This window comes from Lontra canadensis, unplaced genomic scaffold, assembly GCF_010015895.1.
Source record: "Lontra canadensis isolate GAN:19392208 unplaced genomic scaffold, GSC_riverotter_1.0 scaffold3, whole genome shotgun sequence".
NCBI lineage: Eukaryota > Metazoa > Chordata > Mammalia > Carnivora > Mustelidae > Lontra > Lontra canadensis.
Window position 1 is genome coordinate 16,200,431 of NW_022630997.1, and position 12,401 is coordinate 16,212,831.

Below are 12,401 nucleotides of genomic sequence, written 5' to 3' on the forward strand. Positions count from 1 at the left end.
AAAACAAAAAAAAAAGACAGGGCCAGGTGCTGAAAGTTTTGTATGCCAGGCTAGGGAGTTTAGCCTTTAACCTGAAAATCAAGACCCATTTAAGGATTTTAAGCAGAGACATGACTGGTCCGATTTCCTTAAGGAGCATACTATGTTATAGGGCTAGGGCCCTCAGGGTCACCCAACCTACCCAGCCTGACTCCACATGGTCCTTGGGACATCTGTCCTGTTCTTGCAACTCCCTAGCTAGCAAGCACCAAGGCCATACCTTGCCCACAGGATTTAACTTGGTATTACCAGGGAGATGCCAGCCCTCTTAAAGCTGGGAGAGCATAACCGGGGCAAAGCCAAAGGTGCAGACTAACAGGTGAACCACCCAGACCTGAGTGCCCAGCCCAAGTCCTGACAGAGAGAGTTTCCTTTAATTCTGAGGGGTAGGCGGGAGTAGAGGGCGTGATAGTTATTTGTCCAAGGTCACTCGGTGATGGTGGCAGGGTTAGAATGTTGGTAGCAGGTTAGAATGACTCTTTGGTTTGCCTCATTGGAAACCCTGCTTTGTCCATGAAGCTGCCTTACTTGGAAGAGAGGAAAGGTGGGGGGAGAGGGTGGGAGACAGCCAAGAAGAGAAAGAAAGATGTGAAGAACAAGAGCACAGAAAAAGATACATTAGTGTTTCAAAGTGACAGGAGGGAGGAGAGGGACAAACAGCAAGAGCAAGCGGCGGAGGAGAAAGAAGAGGAAAGAAAGGCAAAATGTGGGAGGACTGGAGCAGAGACAAAAGCGCGGAGAGACAGACAGTGACAAGTGGAGAAAATCTGCGAAACGTGAGCGGCAACAAAGCGTTGAAACCCGGTGGCCTCTCCCGGACGGTGCGTCCTCCCACCAGGCGCCCCGGCTGCCCTATCCCCCGGCACCACTGCACATCGCTCAGAGTGGCGGCCTGGTCCCAATTCTCCGGGGCCACCAGGGCCACTATACTCTCGCCCTCTGGATACACGCTCTGCTCCGCCAAAATGTTCTTGCTCCGCGAAGTTTCAGCCACGTGGGGAGGGGCGTGGCCCAGATGCTGAGGCGTGCCTTCGATTGGCCAAGGGGCGGGCTTCTTGGCGGCGCGCCGGCCGGACCCCTCCCCCGAAGGCGGGGCCTGAAAATTCACAGCTGGAAAGGGTGGAGCCCGGGCGGCGCAGCTGGAAGGGGGCGGGGCCCGACGCTCCAGGCTTGCCGCGGCGGGCTGGGGGCGCCCTGGGCTGCCATAAAGTGAATGGGCGCCGGCGGGGGGTGGCAGTCCGCCGCGAGGCTCACTCTCTCTCTCTCTGCGAGTCCGAGAGCGCCGGAGCAGAGCGGCGGCCCGGGCGCAGGGGGGCGGCCCCCACCCCGGCCGGGTGCCCGGCCCCTGGCCCCTGCCTGCTCTCCAGACTGCCGCCGCCGCCGCCTCTGCCGGGAGTCTGCCTGTTGCAGGACTCACTGTGAGTGCTCGACCATGCGGGGACAGGGACTCATGGGGCCGAGGGGCCACGACCGAACTTCGGGATCCGCAAAACAGGACCTGGGTGGCTGAACTGGGGAACGGTGCCTGGGAAACGGGTCTAGACTGGGAGGGCGTACTGCAGACCCGGGGCCGGGACTTAGGAAAACGAAAACTCAGCGTCGGGACTCGGGGGACAGACAAGAGGGAGACTCAAGGGATCCAGAGGGAAGCCGGAGACATGAAGCCAGGACAGGAGCTCTGCGAAGCAAGGAATAGAGTGGGGAAATCATTACCAGAAAGCGCCCTGGAATTCGGGGGCGCGGGGCAGGCAGCCAGGGAGCGAAAGGGGTTGCCGAGGCCCTGGCCAGCGGGGGGAGCTGGCGGCGGCCGCACAGCGTGAGGGCAGTTGGCCGCTCCGAACGCCCCTAGCCCAGGGCTCAGATTCTAGGGGCTGCGAGCAGGGGTGAGTCTGGTCGCACACGCTTCTCTTCCCCGCCGCTTCGCAGTTTGGATAGGAGCCGTATTGTGGAAGCCTGGCAGCGACCGGGTCAGATGGCCGCTGTGCGGGCGGCAGGGCCGAAGCGGGGCAGCCCTAGTGACTAGGCGGCGGGGCTGGCATGTCGGGCTTGGGGTGTCAGGGTTCGGATGGGTCTCGGCCTGGAGCCTCATGGAATTGGACGGAATGTCCGCAGCGCGCGGGGCTCAGAGCGGACAGAATGTCCGGGGAGGCTAGGTGGGTCTCTCCGGAGCAGGCGCTGTGTACGGCAAAGGCGGACAGAATGTCCCTGGCCGAGTGGCATGTCTATGTACCGGGCCGCGCCTTGTCCAGCTGCGTGTGCAGTGGGGTTCGCTGTGGTGGGTCGCCTCAAATGCCGGCTCACACTTTGGAAACTACTTTCTGCTCCTAGGGGCTGCGGGATGGGGGTGAGAGGGTGCTGGGAGCACCCGAGTGAGAGTAAAGGCCTGGCCTTGGAGTGCGGTGGCGCTGGAGGACATTCCCTCTCCAACCCAGACTAGATCTGAGCATCACCCTGCACATCTAGAATCCAAATTTGAGAAGAGAAATCCAATGGCAGGACGGCTAGTAGAAGACAAGGGAAGCAGGAAATGAACCACAAGGGCAACGGGAGGGTAAGGAGGAGTCCAACACAAGCCTCCTTGACAGCTTCAGTTTCCTCACAAACTCTCAGAGTCAGCCCCTAATTCCAATACAGCTGATCAGACAGCCCTGGATTCCTACCTGGTTGTCAGCAGGCTATAGGCTCCTTCCAGGAGCCCAGGCCCAAAGAGAAAACTGCAGCCCTTTAGCAAAGCAAACCCTGTGGTTTTATTTCCCTCTTGGCTCTCTCAACCCCACCAATCCCAACACCACCCTGATGGCTGAGAGGAAGGAGGAAGGACACACATGGAATCCAGACTCTGGGGTCAACATGGGGCCTAGAGGGCCCTCCAAGACTGGTTGGGAAGGATGTCTCAGCCCTACCCAACTGTCCCTTTTGTTTTCTCTGTAACTGGGAAAGAGCCCTGATTCCTTTGGACCCATACAGTGACCACCCACGGTGACCCCAACTCTTTAACCAGAGCCCAGTTAAACTAAAGGGAACAGAGAAGAAAAGAGAGAACTTTCCCAGTATGTGTAAGTGAGCAAAAAAACTGGTCTGGGGACAGAGTTTTCATGAGATAAATGCAAGCTGATGCATTTAGCAATCAGTAATCTAAACAAGTGGGTCTCAACCTCTCAACCTCCACCCATGAATGACATGTAATATGTATTTCCCACACTCTCACCTCCATTCCTCGGTTTTAAAGTTTGCTTATCACTGCCCAGGACATTGTTTTTCAACCTTTTTTTGGTCCTTGCCCCCCTTTAATAAATATAAAGTTATGCCCCAATTACTCTCACCATATTCTAATACATTTTCCATGCATTTGTGCTCCCATCACCTTCGAAAAATCACTGAAATTATGGGTGAAATGAAAGTCTCTGAGTCAGGAAAGGAATAGGGAAGGCATTGCAGATGGTTCCCTGAAGACCTTAGCCCAAAGTTCTGCATTTGTCAAAAAGGCCAAAAAGCAATGGCATTATAACGAAGACGAGTGGAAACAAAAGACAGAACTTTCTCTCATCCTTGCATAAAACCATGTAGCTGAGTGAATGCTGAGTCACTGGCTTTTGGGGAGAATGTTATGGACCTAGAGAAGGGTCAGAGAATGATCCACAGAATGGGGAGTCAGGGGCTGCTAGAGAGAGCAAACTTCAAAGTTTAGGCCTCTGGAAGGTGAAATAAGATGGAAGTCCACAAATAATGGAAGGCCTAGATAAACAGATGTGTTTGCTCCTCAAATCGTGAAATGGGAGATGAGGGGGCCTCGTAGAACTGGAGGGATGCAAGCTCAAGATGAATAGGAAAATGTACCTTGGCACACAATGGGCAGCAAACTTTCAGAGCTCCTTTCCAGAGAGGAGGTAGAGGCAGGAAGTGGAAATGGAATCCTTCAGGGCTTGGGAGGATCCGTGCATGTCAGAACCACAAACAGCTGCTGGAGTAGAGGGGGCAAAGCATGGAAAGAGCTCAGACCCTGGTTTTAGGAGAACTGGATTCGAATCTCTTCAATCTGTGTCACCTTGGACAAATTTATCTTCTTAGAGGTGAAATAAGGATGGATATTCCTGCTACCTGAGGTGGTTGTAAGAGTTAAATAATGTCTTTGAAAACCCTTTGCAAATGGAGAAGCACCACAGAAGTAAGAAGCATTATTGCTATTATTATGATGCCCAAACCGTATAGGTCCCCTGTAACCCCAGAATCTTTGCTTGGAAGGATGGGGTCTCAAGTCTTAGAGAAGCCCAATAGCACCCCTGAACCAGACATGGGAAGATTCTCAATGACAGATGGAACACCCTATACCAAGCTTCCAATGCCAGCCATTACCTCTGCACCTCTCCAAGAAGAGTTCTAGGGAGCTCCCCTAATGCTTAACTCCAAATATCTTGATCTGATCTCTGCCTTCCTCCTGATCAAGGATGTGAATATGGGCCCGGGACACAGTCCAGGAGGGGAAAGGTGGGCAGGCTGGAGCTGAGCTGGGGATAGGCATGAGAGAAGGACAGAGCCACCCAAAACTTTTCTTCTCCATTCGTTCCAAATGATGTATCCTAGAGTGTGGGGGGAAGAAGGCAGCTAATCTGAAAGATCCATTAGGTCCTGAGCTTTGGGACTATCTGGAGTGTCTAGCCCATGGTCATGGGCAGGGACCCATGATGAGGATGATGGGAACAGAAAGGGAAAAAAGATAGACAGTGAGGGGAATGAAAACCACTCTCAAAATTCTCTCTCCTCCTCCATTGTCCTCCTCAAGGCCTTCTTTACATTTTTCAGTTAAGTTTCCCCTTTCCCACCTTTCCCCTGCCCAATCCATTCTGCTCACCACAGCCAAATAAAGGTCCCAGAGATGCTGCTCTTATGTTTCTCCCCTGCCTACGAGCCTCCAGTGACTCCTACTGCTTGGAATACTGCTTCTCAAAAGAGGAGGATGAGGAGAGCAGGCGGGGCAGGAGTAGAAGGGCCATGACGTTGCAGGCTAAATGTGGCCCATCTTCCTGGCAGGATGATGTCACTTGAAGATGTCACTTGAAGATGTGGAGAGAGAAAACTTTATTTTTTTAAGGTTTTTAAATTTATTTATTTGACAGAGATCACAAGTAGGCAGAGAGGCAGGCAGAGAGAGAGAGGAGGCAACAGGCTCCCTGCAGAGCAGAGAGCCCCATGTGGGGCTCGATCCCAGGAACCTGAGACCATGACCTGAGCCGAAGGCAGAGGCTTTAACCCACTGAGCCACCCAGGCACCCCAAGAAAACTTTATTTTCATATCAAAATAACTATAATTAAGCGTGGAATAGAATACAAAACTTGCTTCAATTTTTAACATAAGGCTGGAGATCTCAAAGAAATTTCATACTGGTGGCAGCTGCTTGAGGTCATGCTCCCAGTTTCCCTGAGGGATGTTCTTTCTTACTGGTCTTGGGGGGGTTTTGATGGAAAAGCTGGAGATGCTTTAGTTTAGACTTTATCAAACCTGAAGCACCACCCCATGCCCTTCCCTGGAGGGCCCCTCTACCTGACTTGTTTTCCTCTGATGCTCTCCCATTGCCCACACTGAGACCCTGGCCACGTTAGACTGCCTGTTGCCCTCGGAACCTGCCAGCTCATTCCCAGTAGTGCTTTATTATTTAGAAGCGTCTGCTCCTTCTATGCCTCCCCAGTTCCCAGCTCTGCCATGTGCTACATTCTCTGAGCCCCATAACTTGATACCACCTTACATGGGCTTCTGTCTCTTTGACCTCCCCCTAGTGTGAGAATTAGGCCTACTTAGCCCATCATTGTCTATCCTGTTTGCCTCCCCAGACTGTAGGCTCCTAGAAATTAGGATCTGTGCCTTACCATCCTTAGGGATCTGTCCTAGCACCTAACACTTGCTGAAGGAAAGAAGGAAGGAAGGGGGATGGTGGGTGTGGGGGCCCATTTCTCTGATCCCTAATTTACCCCTTGCTAAATTAACTCCATCAAATCATCGCTGCCTCCGCTCAAGTCTTAGGGTTTCCTCTCGGGTCTGTGACCTTTGTCTACAGCTGTCTGATTTGCTCGCATGTGCTCACAGCAGCTCAGCAGACCAGACAGGTTGGGTCCTCAGCATCCCTAATGAACTGAAGGGCCTTACTTCAGACCCAGGTTTCTAGCTGGGCTCCACGCTAGCTAAGGACCCTGGTCTATATTCTATTACCAACTTGCTACTTGCTGAACTGAGCCACAGTGCCAACTCTATCCCTTCCATCTTCCAGGGTTTTCTCCCATCTCAGTGCTGGGGTACGCCTCCTGCCCAGGCATCATCATTGCAACTACTTGGGGGCTCTCTGGCTGCGGCCCTGATTTGCCCCTTTGGTGTCAGGGCAAAAGTGGGTACACGTGGCTGTTGTCTTCTTGCCATGAGCTTGGGTCACTTGGAAACCATGACCCCCTCTCTCTGACCTCTCTAACCTGGGATAACCTATGCTCTCCACTTTAATATATCTTGAATATTTTGTTCTCTCTGTGGTCAACGATAGTCTTCCTGTAATCCCAGGCTGTATTTCAGAATCAGAGCACACCTGCAGGTCCTTTCTTCTTCCCAGGGTGGGACTTGTCACCCTGACAGTGTGGGACTTGTCACCCTGACAGTGTGGAGCCTCACCCATATATCCCCAGTAGGGTGTGTCAGGGAGGCTGGAGGGGGGACCAGCAGCCCCTCCCAGAGCTGGACTCAGCACCCCTCTTATCTCCTGACTCTCTCTGGTCCTGCCTGGTGTTTCCTACCAGCATCCAATCCTGCAGCTTCCAGACCTCCTGCTTGTCCCTGTCCACCTAATGAGGAGAAGCCCCTGGCCTCAGTCCCAACTCCCCAGCTTCCTGACCTCTAACAGTTTGGGGGAGCTTAATCCTCAGCCAGCCTGTCTCCAGCTCAGACAACAGCCTGGCGCCCCCAGCCTTTGCCTGGCTAGCCCACCCAGACGCGAGTCTGTGGGAGGCCTGTGGCCCCGCTATCTAGCTCTCTGTTGCCTGCCTGCCTGTGGTGTTCTTGCCTTGTCAGTTTCACAGGCAGGACTCTTCTTGGCCTCCACCCCTCTTTCCAATAGTCCCGCACCGGTCAAGAGCCTGAAGGTTTCCTTCTCCCCTTTACCAGTGGCTCTTGGCTTCGGTTACTCTGCCCATTTTGCTGTTACTTTATTGGCTGGGCCCTCCTTTATGTTCAGGGCAGAGTATTCACAACACACCTTTGCATCCCACTCTCAAATCCAGCATACTTGCCTTTTTTCACCAGAGGAAATCTTCACTGGGTAATACAGGGTCTCAGAAGGTAAACTCAAGCAAGGGCAGAGACAAGGATGAGATCTAATTTACCACTCTATCCTCAGTGCCTTACTCAATGCCCAGCTCATAGACGGCACCAAAGAGACATCTGTTCCATGAATGGTGGGGGGGCAGGGAAGCAACTTGGATAGAGTTTTGTCCCCATTCATCTTTACATTATGTTTTTTTTTTTTTAAACCTTCTAACAGTACTAGAGGTAGGTAGGGAAGGGAGTATGATCTCCATTTTAGATGACGAAATATGTCCAGAGAGGTAAAGTACTTTGCCAAGAACAAAGAGCTAGTAAGTTGGGGAGCCAGGACATGGACCCAGATCTTTTGTCCCCAAACCAAATTTCTTCTGGCTATTCCAGATTGTTTTCCTATGAGGGTCCTGGGCAGTTTCCACTCTCTACCTCCAAGCCATCCTCTTCCCTCAGACTTCTCCCCACCCAGGGAAACAGACTCTATACTCAGGGGAGTATAGACCGCTCCCCTGGCCCCTTAGGCTTCCTCCTCCCCCACAGAGTCCTTAGTTCTGGGACTGAGATCTGAGGTTCAGAGGGGCCAGAAGGAGGGGGGGAGTGGAGAGTAATGGCGAGCTCCAAAACAGCCAAGGCAGCTGTCCCTGTCACAGAGAGAGGAGACTGTGTGACGGTGTGGGTCTGTCTGCCTGAATGTGGGAGCGCATGTGTGGGAGAGTATGTGTTTGTATGCCTCTAGCTCCAAGTCCAAGTGCTTATTTTGTCTGAGTGGGGGCTCGTGTGTGTCTGCATGTGTGTCTGTCTGTCTCTGGAAATACACAGCCTGAACTCTGCTTTCTCGGCCTCATCTCTTGCTCTGGCCCTTATCTCTCTTCACTCTGCCTCCTTCTGCTGCAATGGAGGGTGAAACGGAGACACAGGTATGGAATGCTGGTGGAAGGGGAGTTTGGAATACTGGAGTTCTGGAGCCAAGGCAGACTGGAAAGACAAATGGCACTGGTGGGATTTAGTTTTCCCTACAGGTGAACCAAATCGTCCCTCGTTTCCCAGCGGTGTTGTTCCCATGGCCTCTGGAGAGGCCAGGGGGATAGCTTGCATTTTGAGAGCACCTTGGGTATAAAGTAAGAGTAGACTTCAGAGCCCCCCTTTTTCCAGCTCTCAGTTCTAAGCCTTTTGAGCTCTTTGGGAAGAACTACTAGTCAAGGCTGCCACAGGTTTCACCCAAGGGTATCTCCCTTCTCTCAGAGCATCCCTGGGCCAGCCCCAAGCCTCTGACTCCTGACCTTAGACCTGGAAGGGGAGGGGAGCTGAGTATCCCCCACCCCTAGCCTGACTTCTCTCCTTCCCTGTTCCTTTCAGTCCTCCCTCTCCAACCCTCGGAAAAAGTCCAAGTCTAGACCCCACCCCTCTCCCTGCAAACAGAACAGGGACTGACTGCTTCTCAACCTCCTGCCTTGACTTCTGTTGCACCCCCAGTCTCGCTTGAGAGGTTGGGGGGCAGCTGTCTTCCTTCAGCTGGTTGACGGGTGCATTTCCATGTGCAAATACAGGCCGCTGCCCATCTGTGCCTCCCAGAGAGAGGCTCCTTATAAATTCAGAACAGCCAAGTGACACACATCTCAATCTAGGCTAATCCGCCACATTAATGCCACCCTGCACAGCCTGGATCAAGTCCCTGTTAATGGAGAGGCAGATGGACCCCTCCTACCCAGCTCTTCACCCCTGTTCCTCTGTCCCTAACCTCCTTTGGTTCTCCTCTGACCCAGAGGTGTCTGTCCAGACTTCCCAAGCCTCACTAGTGCCCCTTTCTCTTCCTCCCACCAGGGGGGGCTTGGGAGAGCCAGCAGCAAGGGGGACCCTGCTGGGGAGACTTGGAGAGGGACCTGGGCCATCTCCTGGAACATGTCAAGCAAGGTTTGGGATAGGGAATAAGGGCGGGAAGGTGACTTTAAGAAGCTCACATTTGCTCGTGGGATCGGGGAGGTAGGAGCGCTGGTGGAGGCTCTAGTAGGAGTGTGATGTGTGTCTGCACAGACACAGAGGCAGACGAGGCCAGGACGCCTAGGGATTTTCAAACTTGTTTTTGATCCTGGAACCCTTTCTTCAAATGCTATCTCCCTAGAAAGCATAAACAAAACAGGCCAAAGCAGGACTGCCCTGGTTGAAGCAGACCCATGCAAGGCCAAGCTAGACTTCTATCCCTGAGGCTGGCCCCAAGTTCCAGTCCCTGAGGGGATTTCTGAGTAGGGCCCCCAGGAACACAATTTGAAAAAGCAAATGAAGAAAAAGCAGTAGCTTACAAGTTTCCCAGACCTGGTTCAGATCCCAGCTTCACCATGCACAAGCTCTGTGAGCTTAGTGGTAACTTCAAGTCTGTTCCCTCACCTGAACAAGGGTGATATTTAAGATAGATGCATTCTTGTGAGGAGAGAAATAATGAGACAGAAGCCCATAGTAAGTATTCATAAATAATAGCAGTGATTATCCGTATGCGAGACATATTGGGCCTGGTTCAAAAATCAAATCTGTCCCACTGGAGAGTAACAGAGGTTTGGGCTGTGTTCAGGTGTGATCAGCTGAGGGGCAGGTGTGAGTTTGTGGGGATACTGGACATACATGTGAGAAGGAACTGAAGTTTTGGAAGATGTGGTGTGCAATAGCATGGTTTTCCATGCAATAGCATAGTTTTCCTTAGCGGATTCAAAAAGTGTCTATTGCACACCAACTGGGCACCAGGCAGAGTTCTAGCTAGGTGCCCAGCAGTGAACAAAATAGTCTGTGTGCATGTCTGTGCATAATGCCCCTGGGAATACCCCCTTCTCCCCTTAGGCTGCTATTTCCCTATTCTATCCTAGGGCACCCCGCAGAGGGGTAGCTTTATGTCGGTAGCTGAGAAAGGGGCAGTGAACTTGAGGGGAAACACTACTAGGAACCGGTTAACTGCGAGATTTTATCCCCATCCACCTGATCTGTGTCTTGTCTTCTTCCAGAGTCCTCCCTCCATGGAGTTCGGCCTGCTCAGCGAGGCGGAGGCCCGCAGCCCGGCCCTCTCGCTGTCAGATGCGGGCACTCCCCACCCACCCCTCCCAGAACACAGCTGCAAGGGCCAAGAGCACAGCGGTGAGCGCACCCCCTACCGGGGGTAGGGGAGATAACAGTTCAATCCCTCCTGGGGGTGACATCTGGCCGTGGGGGAAGGCCGGGTGGGAGTGAGCGGTCAGTGGAGGAGGTCCTGGAACCGCAGAATCCGCGCAGGCCTGGGCGCCCTGTGACCTGCCCCCACCTCGGCCCCCAGACTCGGAGAAGGCCTCGGCTTCGCTGCCCGGCGGCTCCCCCGAAGACGGCTCGCTGAAGAAGAAGCAGCGGCGGCAGCGCACCCACTTCACCAGCCAGCAGTTGCAGGAGCTGGAGGCGACCTTCCAGAGGAACCGCTACCCCGACATGAGCACGCGCGAAGAGATCGCGGTGTGGACCAACCTCACCGAGGCCCGCGTGCGGGTACGGCCCTCCCAAACCTGAGCCCTCCACTACATGCCCGCCCCCGCCCCCCGCCCCCCTTCCCCCTCCAGCCCCGGCCTCCTTCTCAGCCGCCGCTCAGCGAGCAGCCCTGGAGCTCCCAGCCGGAGCTCCCGCCCTGATTGCCTACCCTCGGCCCCACACCCGACCGGCCCCTGCCTCGGTCGGCTGCCCCGCACAGCCTCCTTTGCTCCGGCCTCTGCTCCACCTCCATCCACCCTGTCGTCCCAGGCCCCTCGTTCCTTTTCCCCCAGCACTGTCTCCCGTGCTCTTCTTCACTCCTCTTTGACTCCATCCTTCGTGCTCCCGCCCCAGACCCTATCGCCCTGACTCAGTCCTGTCGCCCACTCCTGTTCTCAGCACCCGGACTCGGTGCGCTCCTTCCACCCCCAGCCTGGCTGCCCCACTTCCGTTTCGTTTCTCCTCGGCACGGTCCCGGCCCGAGCTCCGGGCTCTGGGACCCAGTCGCTGCCGCGCGGACCCGAGCCGGCCCCTCGCCCGGCTCCGGCCCCGACAGCTTTCTCCAACGCCCGCAGGTGTGGTTCAAGAACCGGCGCGCCAAGTGGCGGAAGCGCGAGCGCAGCCAGCAGGCGGAGCTGTGCAAGGGCGGCTTCGCCGCGCCACTCGGAGGGCTGGTGCCGCCCTATGAGGAGGTGTACCCCGGCTACTCGTACGGCAATTGGCCACCCAAGGCGCTCGGCCCGCCGCTCGCCGCAAAGACCTTCCCGTTCGCCTTCAACTCGGTCAATGTGGGGCCTCTGGCTTCGCAGCCCGTCTTCTCGCCACCCAGCTCCATCGCTGCCTCCATGGTGCCCTCGGCCGCAGCCGCCCCGGGCGCCGTGCCAGGGCCCGGGGCTCTGCAGGGCCTGGGCGGGGGGCCCCCCGGGCTGGCTCCCGCCGCAGTGTCCTCCGGGGCAGTATCCTGCCCTTACGCCTCGGCCGCTGCAGCCGCAGCTGCAGCCGCCTCCTCTCCCTACGTATATCGGGACCCGTGTAACTCGAGTCTGGCCAGCCTGAGGCTCAAGGCCAAACAGCACGCCTCTTTCAGCTATCCCGCCGTGCCCGGGCCGCCCCCGGCCGCCAACCTCAGTCCGTGCCAGTACGCCGTGGAACGGCCTGTATGAATGGCCCGGTCCGTCTACCAACCCCGAGGGCGGGGGCGAGAATTCACAGCCTCCCCCGACGGCGGTCGTCTTGACTGGCTTGCCCCTACCCCGGGGTCTGAGAGGGGTGCTGGGGCAGCTCGGGGAGGGGGGCGCGGCCAGCTCAGGAGAGAGACTACCCCCTGCCGACCCTGAGGGGTGGACTGGGCCCTACACACAGTCCACACCCCTGGGACTAAGGCCAGAAACAGGGACCAGTTCCCCGGGGGCCAACTGACCCTTGGCCCACCCCGCCTTCTCCAGACTCCCCTCCCCCATTTTCAAAGATAAACGAAATAAACGTGCGCGGACTGCCAAAGGCCTGATGATTCAGAGTTGCGGTTGAGCTCCCGCCCCTCATGCTACCCCATGTCTAGAGGAGTGCACAGGAAAAGAAGTGAGACCCGGACTTCTAG

The 12,401-nt window shown here is 55.3% G+C and overlaps 1 protein-coding gene across 3 annotated transcripts; it reads left to right on the forward strand.

Moving 5' to 3' along the window:
* Positions 1-817: 817 nt before the first annotated feature.
* On the forward strand, positions 818-12,385 carry PITX3 (paired like homeodomain 3). 3 transcript variants are annotated; one of them, XM_032881572.1, is made up of 4 exons: positions 818-860; positions 10,318-10,447; positions 10,623-10,825; positions 11,380-12,385. In XM_032881572.1, exons 2-4 carry the CDS (start codon positions 10,330-10,332, stop codon positions 11,965-11,967), a joined length of 909 nt encoding a protein of 302 aa, XP_032737463.1. In that variant the 5' UTR covers positions 818-860; positions 10,318-10,329; the 3' UTR covers positions 11,968-12,385. The 3 variants fall into 3 exon arrangements, with proteins under 3 accessions (XP_032737463.1, XP_032737444.1, XP_032737454.1); XM_032881553.1 differs by lacking the exon at positions 818-860 and adding an exon at positions 1,206-1,457; XM_032881563.1 differs by lacking the exon at positions 818-860 and adding an exon at positions 1,844-1,922.
* The last annotated feature ends 16 nt before the right edge of the window (positions 12,386-12,401 follow it).